At 40.6% G+C, this 25,757-nt stretch overlaps 1 protein-coding gene across 4 annotated transcripts in view; it reads left to right on the top strand.

Annotated features, from left to right (window-relative positions):
- PDSS2 (decaprenyl diphosphate synthase subunit 2) overlaps nucleotides 1-25,757 on the top strand; it is a 275,584-nt gene that overhangs the window by 240,129 nt on the left and 9,698 nt on the right. Inside the window, exon 8 of one of the 4 annotated variants that reach the window (XR_002336490.1) lies at nucleotides 22,456-22,560. The exons of 1 other annotated variant lie outside the window; for it this stretch is intronic. Coding sequence is in view for 2 of the 3 variants with exons in the window: in NM_001167653.1 (NP_001161125.1) it covers nucleotides 16,942-17,100 (159 nt within the window). In the remaining variant the exon portion in view is untranslated. Of the gene's footprint in view, nucleotides 1-16,941; nucleotides 17,101-22,455; nucleotides 23,350-25,757 lie in introns of those variants that run through there. 2 more of the 4 variants (XM_021065253.1, NM_001167653.1) reach the window with 2 other exon arrangements.

The following is a 25,757-nucleotide window of genomic DNA, read 5'->3' as shown; positions in this document are numbered from 1 at the left end:
GGAGCAGACCTGGAAAAGGCAAAAAGACACCCCCCCCCCAAAAAAAGGCAAAAGACAATAAATAAATAAATAAATTTTAGGGAGTTTTTGTCATGGCTCAGCATGTTACGAACCTGACTAGTATCCATGAGGATGCAGGTTCAGTCCCTGGCTTTGCTCAGTGGGTTAAGGATCCGGCATTGCCATGAACTATGGTATAGGTGGTAGATGCAGCTCGGAGCCCGTGTTGCTGTGGTTGAGGCATAGGCCAGCAACTGCAGCTCCAATTCAAACCCTAGCCTAAGCACTTGGGTATGCTAAAAAGAAAAAGAAAGAAAGCAAATTCTAATCACACATGCAATAATATGCATCTTGAACCAGAGTTGTGCCTTATTGTGAGCCAGCAAGTCTTGCACAATTGACACCCTCTGGACATTCATTTATTCCCCATCATCACGCTAGTGTTTTTCCTCTTTAAGTCTCTGAATGTATTATTTTGCATTTGTCCCCAGTGACTATCATCTTGCTTTGATGATCTGTTTCTCTAATTTCTTAATGTTATTTTAAAATTAGATTCTCGTTCTCTCAGGTGTTACCAATCCCACACACCTCAATAGCATCAATAGATTTAATGATCATAATTTCTAGTTCCTTGTGGGCCATGAATAAAATTATTAACTGATATCACTGATAAGGTTCTTTATGACATTGTAAAATATGCCCCCCTCTCTGTTGTTTGCCCAAATAGTGTTGATACTGTTTGCGTTCAGTCCTCTAAGCATTTGTAAGTCTTTTTTTATTTGTCTTCAAATCATATATTCCTAACTTGTATGTCTTTGGTGTCTAATTTTATCTATATAATATTAAATTATTAAGTTTATAACAGTAATATTTAGTGGGGCAGTCTCTCCCATTCTTTATGTTTATCATTTTGAATTACTGGGCCCTGAAAAATTACATGTCTACATAATGTCTAATATTTATCAGGAAGCTGAGGCAAACTTAGACTGTTGGTGAAGACCAGTTCTTAGTTGTAGACCTGGAATTGTGTCTGGTTTTATACACCCTTTTACCCTGAGGGCCTAACACAGTTCCTGCCACATACTGGATACCCAGTACATATCTGTTGAATGAATGAATGACCCCAGGTGTGCCAAATATTTGTGCCTATATCCTTTTTTTTTTTTTTTTTTTTTTGAGATCTCAAGCAAGATTTATTGACCCTCAGAGTGGCCAGGAGCCCTGGACAAGAGGAACTCAGAACCCCCCTTATATTCCTTTTAATTCATAAGGCATATTTGACTCCATCTTCACTCCTTTTATTTCTCCCTGAGCATATTTTTAATCAAATGGTTGTTTCCTCAATGCCATGCACTCTCTGGGTTGAATCAAAGATTCAGTTGGGGTAACTTTTGCATGTTAGACTAGAAACTACAGATGCCCACCAGGCCATTTCTGTGGGTAAATGCTCTGCACAGTGGGATAGCTGGATTCAATTATTGCTCCCAGTTTGTGGTATTAGGAGCCACCTGTGCACAGGGAGAGCCTGTATGGCTTTATGTGGAGGGCTGAGCCTTCTGTCCCCACAGAGGAGCCTGCTTAGTCCATGGAAACAGTCTTAAGAAGATCTGAAGGGAATAGTGATGCTTTCCTTGTCACAAAAAAATCAATGGAGAGGCATGAGTTTTCCAAAACCATATATTTTGAGAGAATGAGAAGGGAGGCATCTCTGTGTCGATGTTGAATATGGTTTTAGTAAATCAGAAGTCTTGTCATTACCTTAGATTGAGATTTCCAGACTCATTCACTAATCCTACAGCCTGAATGAATTGAGGATTTTTGTGATTTCAAGATGTTTGATCTTTCAGAAAGCTGTAATTTGTTCAGTTGGTACATCCGAAGCCATTCCTTCACGTTTCCTAAGCAGTGTCCGCAGGCACTCCTCAGCCTCCCCACTGACCACATGAGACAGAATATTGATCCTGGATGTGCTTAGCCACCTTTCTCAAACAGCAAGGTGGCTGTGCCACCTCAGTTTCCAAAACAGAATTACTGAGGTAACAATCCCAGGACCTGTAGCATAGGTCAGTGGTGTGTAAGATGCTACTAACTAAAGATTATGAGTAAGTAGATTCTGCCTCCTTCCCCCAAGTCCTTGACTTTGCAGCTTGATGAAAGACCTTACCTTCTACCAGATCATAATAAAGCCAAAGATGTACCTCCGAAGACTGATTCATGCATGATACAATGGTGCCCCCTATGGAACTCTGGTCTAGATCTAAAGAAATTCTGCTACCTTTTCTCTTCATTCCTGACAAGATTTGTGAGCACCTGTTAGGAAGGGTTTAGGCCTTCTACATCCCGTGATCTCTGAAGATACATGCTATTATCATATGCATGTTTTTCAGTGTGTACACACTGTTTAAGACATACAGGCGTTCCCTCTGTGGTGCATCTTGGAAGTGCTGGAACACAGGTTCAGTCCCCTGCCCGGCAAGTGGATTAAGGATCCAGTGTTGCCACAGTTGCAGCTTATGTCACAACTATGGCTGGCATCAGATCCCTGGCTGGGGAACGCCATATGGGGCAGGGAGGCCAAAAAAGAAGAAAAAAAAAATTTTTTTTTTAAAAAGACATGCATCAAGCACTTTAATCAAGTAGTTCTAACCAGTTCTTTCTCTGAATCCCTTCATTTTATGGAGAAGAAATTGCAATTGTGTAAGGTAACAGTGTTCAAACAGTCACTGTCTCATAGTCATGGTTCTACCTGGGTCTGCTGACTCCACACTGTATTCTTCACTGTCACACAGCTTGCCAAGGTGCTTTAGAAGAAGGTAGGAGTTCCCCTCATGGCTCAGCAGTAACAAGTAACCATGAGGATGCGGGTTCAATCCTTGGCCTCGCTCAGTGGGTTAAGGATCCAGCGTTAGCAAGAGCTGTGGTATAGGTCACAGGCGCAGCTTGGATCCCACATTGCTGTGGCTATGGCGTAGGCTGATTCAACCCCTCGCCTGGGAACTTCCATATGCCGTGGGTGAGGCCCTAAAAAGAGAAAAAAAAAAAAAAAAAAACAACAGAGACGAGTTCCCACTGTGCTCAGCGGATTAAGAATCCAGCTGTAGCAGCTCGGGTTGCTGCAGAGATGCAGGTTTGATCCCTGGCCCAGCACCACAGGTTAAAGATCCAGCATTGCCACAGCTGCAGTGTAGGCCGACAGCTGCCGCTCAGATTCAGTCCCTGGCCTGGGAACTTCCATATGCTGCGGGTGCAGCCATTAGAAGAAAAAAGTCAGAATCTGCAGGTGGGCTCTGGTCTTATAAACATCCAGAAAATGGTGTGCATTACTCTATAATCTAACATAGTTCTGATCTTGGCAGTAGTGATTGCCTCGTAAGTGACTTGTGATTTATGTTTGCTAAACCAGTACAGTAATTATTGTGATTTTTTTTTAAGCTGGTAAGCATTCTTCAGTCTTTCAAATTTTATAGATACAACCATTTAAAACAAGTTTTCATCACTGTTCTCTTGAGGAAGGCAAGGATTTATGTTAAACACCATAGCACCATAATGTCGAGCCCTCCTGTATCTGGAAGAGTTGTTAATCCTGCAGATATCATTACACTTACATGGCACAGAGGTAACATCTTCACCCTATATATCAATTCCTACATTTGCCCCCAGTTGGCTGCAAGCTGCCTGCAAGACTCAGCTGAGGTATATATTTATTCATTGTCATTGCTCTCAGTAGATGTAGTTTTTTTGTTGCTTGAAGTGTGTTCCAGTCATAATGTGCTCTGAGCTCATCTTGGGTCAGGATGCAGGAATCTAGGCTTATGTGGTGGTGGTAGTGGTGGTGGTGATGGTGATAGAAGTAGTTTTGAAGTAAGCGATCCCCAGGTATCAGCAGGTGAAGAATTGGGGCATGAGGAGAATTTAAGAAATGTATAAGATACAGACGCAAGTGAAATAATAGAAACACAAATTCACTCTTGTGCACAGTTTATGTATTCCTCAAATCACCCCCAGCACTATTTACCTCTATCACGTGAATGCTCTTGTCCCACAGTGCTCTTTTTAATTAAATAACCAGCATGGCATTTGTCATGAGATTGCAGAGCTTACTATTTATTGATTCAGTCCTGAAAAAGCTAGGGGCTAGAGTGACTCATTGCTGCAGTCTATAACCTATATGTTTTGCTTATTAAATTTCTATTACAAAGTTTGCTAAAAAGCTTAATGGTCCCAGTTTTGCTTTTTGAATTTCAATCTGTAGAGTTAAGCTCCTCTTTGGAATATAGTACTAAAATTAAAAATTACCTTGGGGTTCCCTTGTGGTGCAGTGGCTTAAGGATGTGGCATTGTCAGTGCTGTGGCGCTGGTTCAGTCCTGGGCCCAGAAACTTCCACATACCATGGATGTGGCCAAAAAAAATTTGAGTCAGAATATGGATAAAGCAATGATTATTTATAAATCATTACATTTTTTTTTGGAAGACGTGATAATCAAGAAGCAGTGATTGCTTTACCTATGGAATCAAGCCTCAGCTTAACGTAATTTCATATTACTAACCTCAAATACCCAACCTATCAAGTGTTTTTTGTTTTTTAACTTTTTCTTTTTTTGGACACATCTGTAACATAGGGAAGTTCCTGGGCCAGGGATCAAACCTGTGCCACAGCAGCTACCCAAGCCCCTGCAGTGACAATGCAGGATCCTTAACCCACTGAGCCGTAAGAGAACTCCCTTCAAGTGTTAAAGTTTATAAATTAACTTTTTAAATCTGAACTAAATTGTACATTTGTTCCACCAGTTAGATTTTGAAATTAGGCGCATCTACTTATACCCTGAATTACAAGTTGACCTCTGTTTCTTAAGTAACAAGCACAACTTTCCCTGAATTCTAAGCCACAAAGTCAACGATTTACGTCAATTTTAAATATGCCAGAAAAAATGTTTTTAATTATATGAAAGTATCTCTGAACTACACATCTTTATAATATATGCATACAGAATATATATTAAATGATAGGTATGTATGTTTAGAGATATTTATACATATAATATACGTATATATTCACACACGATGATTGTATGAAATGAGTTGTTTGGCTATGTTCAGGTATTTGTGGATAGCAGTTCACAGCACAGCCTCATAAATGTACTTAGCTGAGAGGTTAAGCCTTAAAATCAGTTCTGAAATTTCACTCTCAACAGGAGGCCACACGCCATCCAGACTGAGCCTGATAGATTCACGTGAGGAGGAGAGGGCAAGAAAAATGAGACTTTACCTGTCTTTATCATGTTTTTTCCTTTTCTCTTTTGGGGGAATGGACTAAATTCTAAATGGTCAAGATGATTTGGAAATATGCTTTTCAAAACAAGCATGTTTCTAATTCACTAATAATCATGGGTTATAAATATTTAAAACACTTCCATGAATATATGTAATATAGTCTAGGGATGTCTGTAATTAAAGCCAGGTGCATTATGTAAACGTTATATGTAAGCTTTAAAATGAACCCCCATGCTGCCTTACTCTTCAAGCCTTGCATTAATGTAGCATTTTATTGATGTCAGAGTAATTTGACATGCATTATCTTCTTTGTTGCTCATAATAATTGCCTATGGCATAAATATCATCGTTCCAATTACACAGGTCAGGTGGGCTTAGAGAAGTTGCTTTTGCCCAAAGTCACACATGTCCGGCTTCAGAGTTTCCCTACTAAAGTTTGCTTGCTGCCTCTCTATGATTATTGTTCATATTATTATGAAAGAGCAGAAATGAATTAGTCTTAGGAGGAGAACACTTCGTCCTATTATAAGATCTTTTTTAAAAGTTTCCTGTGTGGCTTCTTCTGAAGGATGCTGGCCCAAGGTGCTTGAAAGACCATCATGTCGAGAAATAAGTGGCATTTTGTCCCTCACGGAGCCCACCTCTCCTCTTAACCTCATCTCCATGGGCTTCTAGAACTTGGCAAGGGAAGAGGAGAGCAGTGTCACAAATGTCAGGTGTGTCCCGCAATGTCACACAATTACACAGAATGATTTTAATTCTGCAAAACTATAAGCAGAACTTGTTGATAGTATCTTAAAGCTCAATACCAATCCATATTATAGAAATTTTATAGGCTCTTTCACAAAAAAAAAAAAAAAAATACTCTGATATTTTATTAAAGAAGAGTAAAAATGGGAGTTCCCGTCGTGGCGCAGTGGTTAACGAATCCGACTAGGAACCATGAGGTTGCGGGTTCGGTCCCTGCCCTTGCTCAGTGGGTTAAGGGTCCGGCGTTGCCGTGAGCTGTGGTGTAGGTCGCAGACGCGGCTCGGATCCCTCGTTGCTGTGGGTCTGGCGTAGACCGGTGGCTACAGCTCCGATTAGACCCCTAGCCTGGGAACCTCCATATGCCGCGGGAGCGGCCCAAGAAATAGCAAAAAGACCAAAAAAAAAAAAGAAGAGTAAAAATGTTAAAGCATGGGATAAATTGTGCTTGATATTTTGAGCTCATTAACCCTTTATCCAGTGACTTAAATTAGTATGATAAACCCTGCAATTGTTTTTTTTTTTTAAATCATGAAAACGAAGAATTCCCATCGTGGCTCATCGGAAATGAATCTGACTAGCATCCATGAGGACGCAGGTTCGATCCCCAGCCTTGCTCAGAGGGTTAAGGATCCAGCATTGCCATGAGCTGTGGTATAGGTCACAGATGTAGCTCGGATCCTGCTTTGCTGCTGCTGTGGAGTAAACCAGCAGCTAAAGCTCCAACTAGACCCCTAGCCTGGGAACTTCCATGTGCCCTGGTATGGCCCTAAAAAAACAAAGAAAATTATGAAAACCACATGAGACAATGTCCTGTTGTTGTGTGATACCCCAAGTACCACTGCTGCAGTCAGAGTCTTAGGTTGAGATTTTTAGTGAAAATAAATTTTTATTATTACAAATTTTTTAAATACAAATATATTTGTTTTGTTTTGTAACTCAAAGTAGTCACATTCAGTGCCTTTTTGTTAAAACAAAAAAAAGTATGTCCAAAAGAACATACTTAATCATTCAAGGTATTTATGGCCTTCTTCTTAGCAGAAAATGTGGGCATTTTCCACCTTCAGTTCTTGTTGACATTTGTTCTACAGCCATATGGCAGGCATTTTTACTTGTGGTAGAAAAAAACGTAAATGTTGTAATAGAAGTACATAATTAAGCTAATGATGGCTTCGGTTTTCTGTCATCTCTGTAAATACGATTTTATCCAAAGGTACTTGATGTATTTTTTTTAATTTATGATGTGTATTTTAAAAGTTTGCACTTGTGCAAAGGACATTACTGACATAGGTATATGTTCTCTTCTCAAATAAATTCTAAATATATATGTTCTCTTCTCAAATAAATTCTAATGTTTTTCCAATTTATTTATTTTTGTCTTTTTAGGGCTTCACCCAAGGCATATGGAGCTTCCCAGGCTAGGGGTCTAATCGGAGCTACAACTGCCGGCCTGCGCCACAACCACAGCAATGCTGGATCCAAGCCACATCTGCAACCTACGCCACAGCTCACAGTAATGCCAGATCCTTAATCCACTGAGCAAGGGCAGGAATCGAACCCCCAACCTCATGGTTTCTAGTCAGGTTCATTTCTGCTGCACCACAGCGGGAATTCCTGTCTTTCCAATATATGTACATACACACACATATACACCTCATCGGGTATACAGAACAGAAGATTATACTATATATAATATAATCCTTCAATCCTTACAATAGCCCTATGAGGTAGGTACTATTATATGTATCTTATATACTATTACTATTATATGTATCTTATTTTATATATACTATATACTATTATATGTATCTTATTACTATTACTATTACTATTACTTTTATATATACTATATACTATTTTATATATACTATTTTATATATACTATTATTTTATATATACTATATACTATTTTATATATACTATATACTATTATATGTATCTTATTACTATTACTTATTACTATTACTTATCTTATTACTATTATATGTATCTTATTTTATATATACTATATACTATTATATGTATCTTATTTTATATATATCTATATATCTATATATAGATACATTAGAACAGAGCTGGACACACATAAGTACTATATATGAGATTGTTGTTATTGCTATTTTCTTGTTGTCTTTGTTGTAATTGCTATTTTAATGTTGGAAAACATTACAATTCTAATTGTGTCTTCACATGTGAATTCCTATGACTTAGGAAATAACTAAAAATTCTCTTATTTCCACCCTCTTCCATTTTAGCCAGAATAAGATATTTAATTGAGGTCAGTGGATTAGGTAATTAAGATTAGTAGACTTTTTTTTCTATAGATTCTTTAAATAATTTTTTATTCTAAGTAAAAAGGAATTTTTTAATGTCATTTGTAATACATTTCACAGTTGATCGTATTAGAGAAAGGGTTTTTTTTTGTTTTGTTTTGATTTGTTTTGTTTGTCTTTTTGCCATTTCTTGGGCCACTCCCCAGGCATATGGAATTTCCCAGGCTAGGGGTCCAGTCGGAGCTGTAGCCACCAGCCTACGCCAGAGCCACAGCAATGCAGGATTCGAGCCACATCTGCAACCTACACCACAGCTCACGGCAACACCAGATCCTTAACTCACTGAGCAAGAGCAAGGCCAGGCATCGAACCCGCAACCTTTTGGTTCCTAGTTGGATTCGTTAACCACTGAGCCATGACGGGAACTCCTAGAGAAAGGTTTAAATTGTTGTTTTTCCTCTGTACCAAGTCTTGCCATTCAGAAGCTGGCAAGACAATTCAGTTGAAGTGCTGTCAGCTGGACTCTTGAAGTGGCATAGGACCTTGGAGCCAGCCTTGTCCCACCTGCCCCCGATGATGGGGTCATCCAGTTGCCAAGGATTTTCAATACTAGAGTATTCACAGCTCGTCAAAAAAAAGTATTAAAAGTATTCGTTGTTAGACAACTCTGGTCATTTGAAAGCTCTTTATTTGTGATTGAAATCTTCTTTCCAGAAACTTCACCTTGTTGCTCTTTGTTCTGTTCCCTGAAGCATATGGAACAGGACTGCTCCTTCTTCCATTAACTGCTTTGGAAATTTAAAGATGGGTTTAATATCCTCCTTTAATCCTTTCCTCCAGGATAACCATTCCTTAGATGATTGGATTCCATGTACCTCTTTATCCTAACACTGAACCTGATCTGTCACTCTTGAGACATAGCATCCGGGACTGAACATAGTTTTCTAAGCATGAGCTGACCATCAGCACTACAGAGAGACTGTTCCTGCCTGTCTTTTGGACATGTACACCTGTTTATACTGCCAAAATTTGTGTTTGCTTTTTTATTTTGTATCTACATCAGTTTTGGCTTAGGTATAGAATGCGGTTATCAAAGATTCTCAGCATTTTTTAATGAATCACCACCTAACTAAGGTTTAAAGTTTTGCAATTAGTTTTTAAAACCTAAACGCTCAACTCTTCAGCTACCCTGTTATGTTTCATCTGGTTAGCATCAATCTATTGATCAACATGTCAAAATCGTTAAAATTGTGATGCTATCCATGTGTTAGCTTGCTTTCTTAGCTATATGACGTCTGAAAATTACAATTTAATGTGCATTTCTTCTCCATCTTCATGTAAGCAGCACAGCATATTGATAAGGGAAAGAAACCAAGTATTGCATCTTACAGTACAACGCTAGATATCACTTTTGTGCTCAACATAAATCCACTACTAAACGTTTTCTAGGAATAGCTGTTTTATATATCTGAATCCATATTACCATATTCTAATACAGATCCCATTTCTCTCTTTTATCTATGAAAGACCAAGTTTCCAAAATCTGAATATACTCTATCTTTACTGTTTTTGGCACACCAAGAATTTGTCAACTATGAAACTCGAGTGTTAGCAGATGTTCCAAGGTTGAAGTCCAATATCATTACTGCATCTTACCTTTCTGCCAGCTTCATAATCTCTATTAAGGAAGTGTGGTCCACTTCTACCACTTGGTTGGGAGGTATATGGTCTCTTCCCATAACAGTATGGCTTCCATGTGTTTCCTTTTACCCTTATCCAGCTGTTTTTAACCATTAAAAGACAAAACAAAACAAAAAGCTTTAAAATAGTTTTTTCATACTTCCTTACTCTCTATTGTACAATTTCTTCAGATCAAGTTCTACCCCAAGTTCCAGATGAGTTTTAGCATCCCTGTTCTCTCTAAGCACTCCATCTGGTTGGGTAAAACTCCAAATCTTTTCCAGTGCTAGAGTGGAAGAGCTCTGCAAGTGCAGAGATGAAACCCAGGCTCTTTCTCAAATTTGCTGTTGATTCTTGTGCACATCACATAGCCTCTCTCTTTACAATCCCTTCTGCAAAATGAGGGGGAGAAGAGAAGATGGCGCTTGAGGTTTCTTCTTGGTCTAAAGTCTTCCTCTGGTTTTATTAGCGAGAAATGGCTGCTGCCTCCACTTATCAGTGTTGCATAGATGCCATGGCAGGGGCTTGCCTTTAATATTTTGCACCAAATAGTTTTCAGAGACATACAATGATTTCTCAAAAGGGTGTCATAGAAGCAACATTTCTCACTGAAAAGGTGTTTAATAACACCTTTTAATAAATGTTAAATAATAATGCACTTAACTTTAAGTACTTTGCATCCTTTTCTCTCTGTGTTAATATCTTTAATTGGATCCTCTAGCAGGGGATTTGGACTTAATTTATTTCAGGTGATGCTACACTTATGCAATTATTCAGTTGACTTAATTAGAGATTTAATTGTATTATTGCCCTAAAGTGCTATATCAGGGAAATGAAACACAGACTGATAATTCACCTTTTTGTATTTTTTAAATCTGTCCTACAGCTAAAGTATTTTTCAGGCCATAAAGGCCAGAGTGGGCATACTAGCATTTCTAGTCATATCCTAATAGGGAAATTCTATCTATGAGTAAATTAGGAATTTGCCCAGTCAAAATGTAGGTGAAAGTAAAAATAGAATTTTTTTTTTAATTGTGGTCTTTTCTCTTGCAGCTTTTAGAACCAAGGTCATGGGTCTAATCCCTCAGTGATCCATTCAACCTTCTCTGTTTCTACAGCCCTATGACCAGCCCTCTAATAGATGGTCCTGGGAGGAAGCAACTGTGGTTCTCACTGCATCTCCAACCCCTGCTTTATACCTGTGCCACATAGGTGCACAATAAATTCTCACCAAATTTAATTTGATCATCACAGAGACAACCCATTGGAAGTGTGGTTAAAAAAGTATAAACCCAACACAACAATTTTATTTTATCTTTTTTATGATTTTTATTTTTTCCATTATAGCTGGTTTACAGTCTTCTGTCAATTTTTTACTGTACAGAAAGGTGACCCAGTCACACATACATATAGACATTCTTTTTCTCACATTACCATGCTTCATCATAAGTGACTGTAGTTCCCAGTACTATACAGCAGGATCTCATTGCTTATCCATTCCAAAGGCAATAGTTTGCATCTATTAACCCCAGATTCCCAATCCATCCCACTCCCTCCCCATCCCCCTTGGCAACCACAAGTCTGTTCTCTAAGTCCATGAGTTTCTTCTCTGTGGAAAGGTTCATTTGTGCCCTATATTAGATTCCAGATATAAGTGATATCATATGGTATTTGTCTTTGTCTTGCTGACTGACTTCACTTCATATGAGAGTCTCTAGTTCCATTCATGTTGGTGCAAATGGCATGACCGTGTTCTTTTTTATGGCCTAGTAGTATTCCATCATGCATATACCACATCTTCTTAATCCATTCATCTGTCAATGGACATTTAGGTTGTTTCCATGTCTTGGCTATTGTGAATAGTGCTGCAGTGAACATGCGGGTGCATGTGTCTTTTTCCGGAAAAGTTCTGTCTGGATATATGCCCAAGAGTGGGATTGCTGGGTGAAATGGTAGTTCTATATTTAGTTTTGTGAGGTACCTCCATACTGTTCTCCATAGTGGTTGTACCAATTTACATTCCCACCAACAGTGTAGGAGGGTTCCCTTTTCTCCACACCCTCTCCAGCATTTGTTATTTGTGGATTTCTTAATGATGGCCATTCTGACTGGTGTGAGGTGGTACCTCATAGTAGTTTTGATTTGCTTTCTCTAATAATCAGTGATGTTGAGCATTTTTTCAGCAACATAACAATTTTAAAATACATTGGAATTCCCGTCCTGGCTCAATGGTTAACGAATCTGACTAGGAACCATGAGGTTGCGGGTTCCATCCCTGGCCTTGCTCAGTGGGTTAAGGATCTGGCATTGCCGTGAACTGTGTTGTAGGTCGCAGACTCGGCTCAGATGTGGTGTTCCTGTGGCTCTGGCATAGGCCAGTGGCTACAGCTCCTATTAGACCCCTAGCCTGGGAACCTCTATATGCTGCGAGTGCAGCCCTAGAAAGGACAAGAAGACAAAAAAAGTTAAAAATAAAATATATGATCTCAAAACACATGCCCTAGTGACTAAGTTTCTCCCAAATCTGACTAATCATTTTAATGACACAAGATACAAATGGCACTTTTTTAGGCCTTATTGATTCCATTTCTAGGAATGAGTCCTGAGCATCTGATGTTAAAGCTCCCCAGATGAATCTTATGATAAGCCAAGTTTAGGAGCTCCAGCTTAATGTGTTTTTTGTCACATTTATTTACAAAGAACAAGACTGCTATTTTTTTGGTTAAAGTCATGGCCTATTCTTTTTTTTTTTTTTTTTTTTTTTTTTTCCTTTTTATGGCCACATTTGTGGCATAGGGAAGTTCCTGGGCCAGGGGTTGAATTGGCCTACACCACAGCCACGGCAATGCCAGATCCTCAACCCACCTAGGTTGGCCAGGGGTGGAACCTGCATCCTCACAGAGACAGCATTGGGTCCTTAACCCACTGAGCCACAGCAGGAACTCCTGGCCTATTCTAACTTATAGTAAACATGAGTTTCATTTATGTTCTATGTATTACATCTAAAAAATTTCCTTTGAGCCAGTAGTTTAAGTATAGTTAGTAGAAATGTATACAGAGGCCTTTGGTAGCAGAGGCCTGTGAGGAATAATACCTTCCATGAAGGATTAGATTATTGAGTCCTGAAATGGGCATTTTACATGTGGAAGCTATTGGGCTCTGGGAATGCAAAGTCTGTGAGCCACCCCTGCGAAGAGCATATCGTAGTGTGAACTAAAGAACGATAGTCACTGGGAGAGAGAAATGAACTCTTTTAGGGCTCAAGTAATTTTAGTGATGTCCTCCTAGGTACTCTTTTACCCTAACCTGAATTACCCTTTATTGTAGAGTTAAATACTGTATAAGTCACTATCAGATATTAAGTTGAGCCTGGCTGAATAAAGTTTATAGAGAAACAAACTAGGCATGGCCATCAGAGAAATGAATAACGTAGAACATCGTGCAACATAGTCTTTTTGAAATAGCAGTATCATAGGGGGAGAAGTTCATCACATTACTGAATGCAGTGTGTGAATCAGGATTCATTTGGGGTTTCTTGGGGGGGAAAGCTAAAAAAACAAGCCTTTGGGTGCCAGTTGGGGAAGTGTGCATGTGGACTCGATATTAGATAATGGGAGAGTATTACTGTTAACTTTCCTAGCCATGATAACAGGATTCTTGTCATGTAGCAGAATGTTCTTATGTTAGGAGATGTATGTCAAAACAAGGATAAAGAATCCTACAGCCTGTTGTGTGTCCAAGCCAAGTCCTACCAGCCCAGAGCCTGTTGTTAAATATTCTGGACTTTTGTGATTCCATAACCCTTGGTAGCTTGAAATCAGCCATGATGTGAGCATTCATACCACAAAAATCTGCAAATGCTGCAAATAGGGATTTTTTTTTCCCTCCTCCAGAGAGCTAATTTACCAGCTTACCACTGCTAACAGCTTACTTTGAAATGATTCAGAAAACACACACATACAAATAGATAGAACATAGAGAGCAAAATATTAACAGCTGTTGAATTTAGATAGAGGATATGTGTTCTTTAATTGTCTAGTCCAGGAGTCAACAGACTTTTCCTATAATGGCCGAAATGTAAGTATTTTAGGCACTGCAGCCCATATGGTCTCTGTGGTAGCGACTCGCTCTGCCATTACAGCCTAGAAGCAACAATAGGCAATAGTTGTGAATGGGCATGGTTATGTTCCAATAAAACTCTGTTTATAAGAAAGGTGGGGTGTGTGTGCCATATTTGGCCTGAGGCCGTAGTTTGCCAATTCCTGCGCTAGTCTTTCAGCTTTCTTATACTTTTAAAATATTTGATAATAAAAAAAATTATTTAGTAAAGTTCTTAGGAGTTCCCATAGTGGCTCGGTGGAAACGAATCCGACTAGTATCTGTGAGGTTGCGGGTTTGATCCTTGGCCTTGCTCAGTGGGTTAAGGAACCGGTGTTGCTATGGCTGTGGTATAGACCCCTGACTTGGGAACCTGCATATGCCTCGGATTCGGCCCTAAAAACCAAAATAAAATAAAATAAAATGAAGTTCTGAAGTTTGTTTCCAGAACCCTCCTGGATCCTCTAACACCTACTCCTGCAAAGTGTATCACACAGATCTGTTTCCACTCACTCTAGTCTTCTCTGTGCCTTTACTCAGTTATTTGTACTTTGATTAACTACCTGAACACCACAACTACTTACTAACATCCTCAAGACGGGCCTCAAATCCCACTTACTCTGTAAGGCCATCTTTTTGTTTGGTTAATCTTTGTTTTGTTTTTTGGCCATGCCCACGGCATGTGGAAGTTCCTGGGCCAGGGAACGGCCTGAGCCACAGCAGTGACAATGGGTCCTCAACACCTAGGCCACCAGGAACTCCTATAAGGCCTTCTTGAATCTCTTCTAATCAAATTTTCTCTCATTTCTCTGATGATCTGTAGTCCTAAATTTGTGCCTTGATTTTGCTGCTGTTCACAGTATACCCTTTATTAGTTCCTAACCCAGAAAGCAGAGAAGGGTCATTGTATTCTTTACACATAATAGGGGCTCAATTAATATTTATAAGTTGAAATCTAGTTGTTCAGATATCCACATGCCTGCAGACACTAACATAGGAGTCCTGAAGTCCAGAATAGATAATGTTGGCCTGTCTAATTTAGATTTGGAAGAATTAAAGATAATGGAAATAGGAGACATATTCTTTCTTTCTCTCTCTCTTTTTTAAGTTTAAGGCTGGTCTGATCCAAATTCAAGTCCCTTTGCCGGGGGTGGGCAGAGTAGAGACTGTCTTAAGGGAAATGATAGCTACAAGTAGTTTCCCTAAATAATGAGGAAAGGAGGAGGAGAGGGAGAAAACAGGCTGAGAAAGAGCTTGATAAGGAAAGGACTTCCATGCTTCATGAAAGAGCTTGGATTTTTCTTTCTTTTTTTTTTTTTAAGGGTCGCACCCTCGGCATCTGGAGGTTCCCAGGCTAGGGGTCTAATCAGAGCTGCAACTGCTGGCCTACACCAGAGCCACAGCAATGCCAGATCCGAGCCGCGTCTGCGACCTACACCACAGCTCTCGGCAACACTGGATCCTTAACCCACTGAATGAGGCCAGGGATCGAACCCACAACCTCATGGTTCCTAGTCGGATTTGTTGCCACTGCACCACGACGGGAACTCCCTTGGATTTTTATTTCTTAAGGCTCTTAGAAGCAGTGCAGGGAGTTAAGCAAGATCACATTTGCATCTTATAAAAATCTCCTTGGCACCGTGGCAGGGGCAAAGAACTGGTGGTGGGAAGACTCTTTAGGAGGTGACTGCAAAAAAACAGCCCACTCAAGGGACGATGATAGCCTAAACTAATGTAGTGGCATGAGCGTGAAGAGCAGAGGATAATTTGAGAGCCCTAGATGAGAGAGAATGGCTAGAACTTAGTATGTCCATCAAGATGGTCACAGACAACCTCACAATCTCTTCAAACAACAGATGCATTTCTTGCCCACACGACACATCCTGTGCATGTTGGAGAGGCACCGTGGTGCTCACTGTGGTCACTCTGGGATCCAGCCTGAGGAGCTTCTCTGAGGTGACTGGTTGATATACCAAAGGAAAAGCTCTGGAGGGATTCACCTGGACTGTTAATTGCTATAGCCTAGAAGTGACACACACATTTCACATCTCATGGCCTAGAACTTGTCACTGGGCCCCACAGACGTGTGGAGTCCAGAAAGTTCAGTCACGGGTGAGCAACTCTGGTCCTGCCATGGTGCCTGACTGGATGAAGGAGGACTCCCTGGTCTCTGATTTAGGGAGGGAGGCAGGTATTGGAGGTTCTCACTGAGAAAGAGGAGGGGAAGCAGGCAGGCCAAATCCTGATAAATCTTTTTCGACTCTAAAGTGTAGCGTTGTAGTGCTCCTTTCCAGTCGTCAGGGAGAAGGATTGGAAATCAACTCCATTTGTGGGCGAGAATTGACTTTATTCTTTACAAAGGATGTTTTAATTCATGCTTCCCAAAGTCTTAAAGTTTTAATAATGCAGTGTTCTGATCTAATACGTTTCTTTCTTGAATGTCCATATGGACTATTGTGTCAACATACGGTGGAAAAATATTAGTTACTGACTAGGATGTGAGTGAAGTCTTCCTCACTTAATATCAGGCTGCGGAATTCGAAATGCCAGACTCGTGAATGCCCTCCGCGTTCATCACCACCAACCCCAGCAGGGCCCACTTGAAGCCATCAAGGGGCGGGCGTTGAGGAGGAGGTGTAATTAGGCTGATTGGAGCCCATTGTGCAGCTCCGGAAGGCCGACACCTAGCAGCCTTAGGGAATGTTAGTGCCTCAAAATCATTGGGGAATGACGTCCTCTTTAACCTCAAAAGAAGGCAGCAGAAATAGTGAATCTACAGTTTCTCCTCATCTTTGTTCTCCACCCTCCCTCCCCAACTTAATTGGGGGTACCTTAAAAACTGACTTTTATTGTGCATTTGTTTCTTAACAGTTGCGAGAAACAATCAAAGCTGGCAAAGGTGTGACTTCAGCTATTGACCTGTGTCGTTACCATGGAAACAAGGCGCTGGAGGCCCTGGAGAGCTTTCCTCCCTCGGAGGCCAGAACTGCTTTAGAAAACATTGTGTTTGCTGTGACCAGATTTTCGTGACACCAAATTAAAAAGACACCGTTGTTTGTTAGCTGAAAAAACCGGGGAATGAGGTGATCGGGGAAAGCTTTTGTGAGGCAATATCTAAATGTGTTAATGATTTTAACAATGTATACTTTTTTTGTCCTTTTTATCACACTGCTAAATGAATACTGCCTTCTTTTTGGAACTACTGCAAACAAAATCAGAAGAAAAAAAGGTCAAGCAGTTTTCAGTTGTCACGCCAGAAGCACACTTGAGGCTGCAGTAGCAGAAATAATTAATGAGATTCGCTCCTGTGACCTCAGCAAATGGACAGGAAATAAGTCCTTATTGATTGGACCGAGCCAGGGATGGCGCCAGGGCGGTGGCCTGTGGTTTTCCTTCTAGAGAGGACAGAGCAAGCTGGAAGCTGCAGGTGTCAAGAGAAACACTGTCAATGCCAAGCAGGGAGAACCATCAAATCAAAAACCAGTGACCAATTTGTCAGAACGGAGGGTAGTTTAATGATAAAAAAAACATGCTTTGTCTTCTTGCAATTATGTCTTTGTATTTATAGACACAGTATGAGTATACTTTGTGCTTTTTGATTTTTGTAAGCTTGGGGGGGGGGGAAATTGCTGAAAAAATAATGCCAGGTATTTGAAGTAGGAGATTAAAATGTTATCTAATGTTAACTTGGTTGTAGTAGGAATTGCCTGTTTTTCTTTCGAGAAGACCAAAGATTTTTCAGATACATTTCAAAGAACCAAACTTTTTCTTTTTAAAGCTGAACAGGGTGCTTTTTTTTTTTTTAACAAGGAAATGTATTCATTTGTAATACTTGATGTAGAGAATACCATTAATTTTTACAAGTGCCAGATATATAATTGTTGTACTGGGGAATTCATTGGTGATTTTTTTTTAACCTCAGAATGTCAAATTTTGATCTTGAACCACAGACATCCAATTATAGAAGGAATATAAGCAATCTCACTGGCCTGCAATCAGACACTGTCTCTGTGTGGTTCATAGGAGATGATTTTTGCGGTTTGCATGCATGTAATATGAGAACACCTTTGACAAGAAGGCTGAGTTTACATAAATGATCTAGATTGAGACTCAGCTACCTTTCTTCCTTGTGTGGTGTAATTACAGCCCTATCTGGAGACAGCGAACACAGCAAACAGATTTTATTACCTAGTTCGCTCAAACATTAGGTGAAGTCATTTTAGTTAAATTCCTTCCCTGAAAGTTACAAAACCGTTTTTATCAGGACCCAGCATGTGCCATACAATGAAGAGAAAATGTAAGCCACAGAGGTGAAGGTATTATATTATGTGATATTTTTAAGCACACTTGAAATGTTGTAACTGTACAGTTTATGCTGCTACAATTTGAAGGCCTATATATTTAGCTAAAGAGAACATACCACTCTTGTGTTCGAAGTGTCTTTTCTCACAGAAATTGGCTTAATTAGTAACTATGGTTAGATGCTTCAGATCAGACTAGGTTTTAATCATTAACCTCCACAATGGAGGAGTCATGCTTTGTGTTCTCTGGATGTTCGGGAACTGAAACAGGCGATGGGTTTTATTAAGCAGATGGTCAGATACTGTAGGCCATAAGGCAGGACTCTAGGGCTCCTCTAATTCTGCTTTAGCAGCTAGTTTGCTGTGTGACCTTGAGCTTGTCACTTCCCTCTGAGCCTTACTTTCCTCATCTGTAAAATAAGGTTGAACAAGAAAATATGGGAGTTCCCATCCTGGCTCAACAGAAATGAACCTGATTAGCATCCATGTGTATACAGGTTCGATCCCTGGCCTTGCTCAGTGGGTTAAGGATCCAGCGTTGCCGTGAGCTGTGGTGTAGGTCGCAGGTACAGCTCAGATCCCGAGTTGCTGTGGCTCTTGTGTAGGCTGACATCTACAGCTCCCATTAGAGCTCTAGCCTGGGAACCTCCATATGCCATGCGTGTGGCCCTAAAAAGACCAAGAAAGAAAGAAAGAAAGAAAGAAAGAAAGAAAACATATGGACTCCCTTCCAGCTTTATTTTCTAAAAATTTACCCTATCTGACTTTATAGATAACAAAGATGCTGTGTGAGATTCAGGAAGGAAGGAAAGTGAAACCCAAAGAGGGACAATGATGGAATGCATGAGGCTTAATGGCAGACATCTTGGCAAGTGTGCCTCTCAGGTGACCTGAAGAATTCCCAGCTCTCCTTCATATGAGTCGTAAGCCTGGACTCTGCTTCAGCACCTGCCTTTCTGCTTTACTTTAGGACTTTTCCTACCTCCCTTTCATCTTTCCAGCTGCCTTCCAGTCTATTCCCTCTCATTTGCCTTCCCTTCGCCTCCCAGTGCCCACCCTCACTGCTGAGTGAAAGCTCTGCTTTTGTTAAACCTAATACATTGGCTAGTTCACTCTAAAGTGTAAGGCTATTAAATGGAGTCTTCTCCATGCCCCTTCTTAAGGGATATTTGTTTATTAATTCATATTAAGCCCCAGTCTCTAAGAAGAAAGTTGGGGCAGTAAGACCTGCCTAAATACACTTTTCAGCCTACTGCCTGGGTGCTGCCAGGGAAGGTCTTGACAAGGCAGAGCTAGTGATCTCAGAGTGTCTCCTCCTTCACCCCCACTGCATCACCCCCATCCCTAGATTCTTGCTAGAGGGAAGCATGCATTCATTAGCCATTGTCCTGCTCCCCCCCACACCTCCAAAGCTCTCTCACTTCAGGCCCGGAGCCCACCTGCACCTGCCTTCCTCCCTATGCGTCTTGTCTTCAAGTGTGATAAAACCTGCTTTACTGAGGCCCCCAGGTGTGTGCCAGGCATTCTGCTATGGGCCTTAATAACACTGACTTGTTCAAATCCCACAACCACTCTCTGGGTGAAGACTTATCCCCTGTTTATCGATGCAGAAGCCAGCAGAGGGGAACACCTCTGGCTGGCTGGCTTGCCCTCACACTCCACCCCACTCCACCCCTTTAAAGTCTTTCCACAGAGTGCCTCTTTCTTCCTTTGCTTCTCTTTCCAAACAAGACTCTGCTCCCAATCTTGAGCATCCAGCCTTCAGTCTCCTTCATGTCCCTATTCTCTAGTCTTGCATCTCCTCTGCTGGCTATGAATGTGCTTAATTCTCCCCAAAATGAAACGCATCACTTCCCCTGTTCATACTTCCACCTCCACTTTTTTTCCTCCCATCATGAGCAGCACATGTCCTTAGGGGCTACCAACCCCTTAGCCTCTGCAATGAATTGGTCACTCACTGCCAGGTCCCCACCATCTAGACCAGCACCAGCACTTTAGACAAAGAATGCTTGTCCACAGATGTCTCAGGTCTCCCTGCTCGGCTCCACCGAGATGCCTTCTTTACGTTCCCAGATGACAGCCTCACCGTGGAATGGGCCGGCCATACGTACCCTGCATGCAGACTTGCCTGCAGCATCTCTTGGTGTTCATTGCAGCTTTCCCCCCCAGCCCTCAGAGCCTGTTGTTACTCTTCCCCTCTTCTCCAACTACCCTTCCTCTTAGTCTTACCCCATCAGACATTCTTTTCTAAACATTTATATTCCCCCAGAAACTACAGAGCAGTTTCTTTCCCCATTAAGTCATCTTCTTTTATTTTTGTTGTTGTTGTTGTCTTTTTTCCTAGGGCCACACTCACGGCATATGGAGGTTCCAGGCTAGGGGTCTAATCGAAGCTATAGCCGCTGACCTACACCAGAGCCACAGCGATGCCAGATCTGAGCCATGTCTGTGACCTACACCACAGCTCATGGCAACACTGGATCCTTAACCCACTGAGGAAGACCAGGGATCGAACCCGCAACCTCATGGTTCCTAGTTGGATTTGTTAACCACTGAGCCACGACGGGAACTCCAAGTCATCTTCTGTTAAATTCCCCAACTTAGAATAACTTATTGGGAGTTCCTGCTGTGGTTCAGTGGGTTAAGAACCCAGCTAGTATCCATGAGGATGCAGGTTCAATCCCTGGCCTCGCTCAGTGGGTTAAGGATCCCGTGTCACGTGGCTGTGGTGTAGGCTGGCAGCTACAGCTCTGATCTGACCTCCACCCTGGGAACTTCCATGTGCCACAGGTGCAGCCCTAAAAAGGGAAAAGAAAAAAAAGAAGAAGAATAACTGTTACTAAAAAGCAATGCCAATTAGGTATTGATTGATTAGATAGTGGGTTATTTGCCATGTACTATTAGTTACTTAATGACTATCGTTAAGCTTTGTTGTAAGTTTTATTTGATGATAACACTAAATCCTGTTCATGTTTTCTTGTTCATAAAATGTGGTTACCTAGTCACCTAAAAATAAATTATCAGTGATTGTTTGCCTGGTCTGGGTCTCATTCTATAATGTTTGAGACTTTCTCTTACCTATGCCAATATTATTGCTGTGGCCCAGAATGCAGGTGACACCTTAAACTTGGGGTACAAGACATATACATTAATGCAAAATGCTCCCAAAAAGATGTAGCCTTTTTTTAAGGGCTAGTAACCACAGCGCAATGAACTCAGGTGACCAGAAAGTAATCTGAATAATCTGTCACCTGAGTGAATGATTTGTGATGGTCTTTTGAAACCTGACAAGTTGCTGTAACATGGATCTCTGTGGGCAAGCAGGTGTGGGGGAATTGTGTTTAATCAACAAAATTGCTGCTAAAGGTACTGCTTTTTCTTTCTCTCTTTTTTAAGACTCTAATCAGCAGGTTCATTACTGATAAGGAGTCCCTTCCTAGAGTTCTTAGTTTCAGGAAGATTCTTTCCTGCCCCTTCATTTGTCTTCCCACTTTGAAATCCTGCTGTTAAGATCTCACCTTTCTGATGAAGCTCCAGGAATTCTATCTTTAGTATCTGTAAGGACTGCCTCTCAATCTGGAGAAGGCATGCCACACCTTTGCTGAAACTCAAAAAGGCAGAGATGGGTTGGGGTGATTTTTTAATGTATTTAAGTGTGAGGACACAATTGTCATTCCATTATTATTAATAGTTTCTGTTGTTAATCACCTTTTCGTAATAACAAAGTTATTTGCACTTTCTTTTAAAAACACAAAGCAATCTAACAAGATAATCATTTACTTCTTTCTCCGGTTCCTTCCTTCACTCCTAATCCCTTCTCAAATTAACTGTTTTATTCTTTCAGAATAGGTCCTGCCTTTCCATTAAGGAGATAACATACTTCTGAAAAAGAAGGTCACCTGGGGAGAATCCAGAGGGACCAGAACCGACGGGGAAATCCGCCTCTCCCTCTAGCTCCCCCACCTGCCCTTCGAGTGCAGAAGTGCTGGGTTTTAGGTTTCTACTGGTGAAAGAATGCTCTTCCTTGATATATATAGAAAGAGAAAGTTTCTCAGGCTTTCGTTCTTTTTCTTTCTTTTTATAGATGCTGATTCCGTCTTCATGGAAAATTACATCAGCTTTCTCTCAGTGCAATCTGTTCACTTCTAAGACCTAGTGTCCATCACCGCATGTCCTATGAGCAAAACAAGTAGGCTCCCCACTTCCTTGACTCTTGGGGAATTTTCTTTCTTCTTTTTTTTTTTTTTTTTTTTTTTTTTTGTCTTCTTAGGGCCATATCCTCTGCATGTGGAGATTCCCAGGCTAGGGGTCTAATTAGAGCTGCAGTCGCCCGCCTACACTACAGCCGCAGCAATGCCAGATCCGAGCCGCGTCTGCGACCTATACCACAGCTCACGGCACTACTGGATCCTTAATCCACTGACGGAGGCCAGGGATCAAACCTGTAACCTCATGGTTCCTAGTCAGATTTGTTTCCACTGAGCCATGATGGAAACTCTGAATTTTCACTTTTTCATGCATTTAAGTAAATGAACACTTGAAAGAAATTTTGGAAAATAGAAAAATAAATCAGTTATTCTTAATCTCAATGTGCTAATAACAATCAGTATCACTGTTACATTTGTATTTCTTCCAACCTTTTCTGCCATGTGTATCTTTTTTTGCATGGTTGTAATTATAGTATGCCATTGAACTTTGGGCCCTGCTATTCCCACATAATGCCTCCTAAGCATTTTTCCATGGTGCTGCAGTCTTCATAACCACTATTAAGAAGTATTTTAAATTCTGAACAAGACGTCTTGAATTTCTCTTCCTGATTGGTGTCTCCAGTATACGTGGGTATATGGTAAATATTTTATAAATCAATCGCTCAATCTGCTACTAAGAAAATGTTTGGTTTTTTTGGAACTAAAGTATAGTTGATTTATAATGTGCCAATTTCTGCTATACAGCAAAGTGACCCAGTCATACATATATATATATATATACGTTCTTTTCTTTAAATTATTTTCCATCATGGTCTATCCCAGGAGATTGGATATAGTCCCCTTGATATACAGTAGGAACTTACTCTTTATTCATTCTAAATGTAAGAGTTTTCATCTACTAACCCCAGACTCCAAGTCCATCCCACTCCCTCTCCTTTCCCTCTTGGCAACCACAAGTCTGTTCTCCATGTTTGTGAGTCTGTTTCTGTTTTGTAGATAGGCTCATTTGTGCCGTATTTTAGATAACATATATAAATGATATCATATGGTATCTATCTCTGTCTGACATAGTTCATTTCACTGCAAATGGCGTTCTTTAGTTCTGTTTTATGGCTAAGTAGTATTCCGTTGTATATATGTACTACGTCTTCTAATCCATCTTTCTGTCAATAGACATTTATGTTATTTCCATGTGTTGACTTTTGGGAATAGTGCTGCTGGGAACATAGGGGTGCATGTATCTTTTTTAATTATAGTTTTGTGTGGATATATGTATATATATACTCAGGTGAGATTGCTGGGTCATATGGTAGTTCTATTTTTAGTTTTCTGAGGTACCTCCATACTGTTTTCCATAGCAGTTGTATTAATTTCCATTCCCACCAACAGTGTAAGAGGGTTCCCTTTTTCTCCATACCCTCTCCAGCATTTGCTATTTGTAGACTTATTAATGATGGCTGTCCTGACCAGAGTGAGGTGGTTTGATTTGCATTTGTAGTAGTTTTGTAGTTTCATTGTAGTTTTGATTTGCATTTCTCAAATATTAGCGATGTTGACCATCTTCATGTGCCTGCTGGCCATCCATGTGTCTTCTTATGTCAATTTAGGTCTTCTGCCCATTTTTCAATTGGGTTGCTTGTTTTTTGTTGTTGAGTTGTGTGAGTTGTTTGTATATTTTGGAGATAAAACCATTTTGTAGGTTGTCTTTTTTTTTTTTTTATGGTTTGTGCAAAAGAAAGTCTTTGTCTTGGATAGTGCACCTGCAAGTTCTCCACAGCAGCAGTTTAAAGCTTTGGAATAAATTCCCTTAAAACTCTTCAACCTGAATGATTAATCTTTGGTTAGTGGTTCCATTCCTGCAGGATGATGCTGAAGATGGATGCACATCTACGTCTTTTCCTCTTGCTTCGCTGCAAGTTCCGAGCCAGCCACACTTCAATGGGATGGCTTCCTCCTTCCCACTGAGGTTCGCCATCTCCTAGGACAGGAAAGGCCCTCAGGCAATTGTCATAGGTTCTACTCTTGGCCAAGACCATGGAGAAACTATTTGCTAAAACTCGAAAAGCCATCTTTGCTTCTTCAAAGACTTAGGAGAAGGATACCTCCAGGGTTTGTTCGAAGGGAAACGAAGTGACTTTGACTCAGATTGTTCCTGCTATAACAGTATGAGCTTAATGTATTTTGTTTTTGTCTTAATTTGTTTGTTTGTTTGTTTGTTTCTTACTTTTGGGGCCACACCCATGGCATATGGAGGTTCCCAAGCTAGGGTCTAATGGGAACTACAGTTGCCAGCCTACACCACAGCCACAGCAAGGCCAGATCTGAGCCGAATCTGCGACCTACACCACAGCTCACGGCAATGCAGGATCCTTAACCAACTGATTGAGGCCAGGGATTGAACTCGCCACATCATGGTTCCTAGTCAGATTTGTTTCCACTGCACCACAGTGGGAACTCCTGAATCTTTCTTTTAAACCTTCAAATGAATAAGAAAAGAGCATCATCCTCAAAGAATTAAGCTGCTCTTGCAACTTTTCCTTCCTTGAATTATTCATCATTAACTTTACTATTTGTATTACTTCTCATTTCTTACATTTCAGTGAAGTCCCCCTCCCCGCCCCTCTCCCTTATATCACGAATTGCACAGTAACTTAAACTTACTTGTGTACATGGAATATGATCAGTTAATTGTGAGCTTCCTAATTGCTGCCTGTTTATGCAGTTCTGTACCATGCTTCTCTTTCCTTTTATCCTTCTTTTTTTTGAAGATTTAGAATTGCCTTAAGTCTATTTTTAAAAGTAGCTTTGTGGAAGTATAACTAACATACCATAAAATTCGCCTAGTTTAAGTATGCAATTCAGTTAATTTTAGTAAGTTTACTAACTTGTTCAAACATCAGCACAATTCAGTGGGTGTTTTTGTTTGTTTTGGCTTGGTTTTGGGCTTTGGGCTCTGCCCATGGCATGTGGAAGTTCCTCAGACTGGGATCAGACCCACACCACAGCAGTAACCTGAGCCACAGCAGAGCAGTGCCAGATCCTTAACCTGCCGAGCCACCAGGGGACTCTCACAATTCAGTTTTAAAGATCCCTTGTGTCAATTTGCAGTCAACCCCTACTCCCATCCTCAATCCTAGGCAGCCCCTAACTTACTCTCTGTCTCTATAAATTTGCCTTC

This window comes from Sus scrofa, chromosome 1 (genome assembly GCF_000003025.6).
Source record: "Sus scrofa isolate TJ Tabasco breed Duroc chromosome 1, Sscrofa11.1, whole genome shotgun sequence".
Classification (NCBI taxonomy): domain Eukaryota; kingdom Metazoa; phylum Chordata; class Mammalia; order Artiodactyla; family Suidae; genus Sus; species Sus scrofa.
Note: the sequence above shows the minus strand (reverse complement) of the source record. Positions and strands in the feature narration are given on the sequence as shown.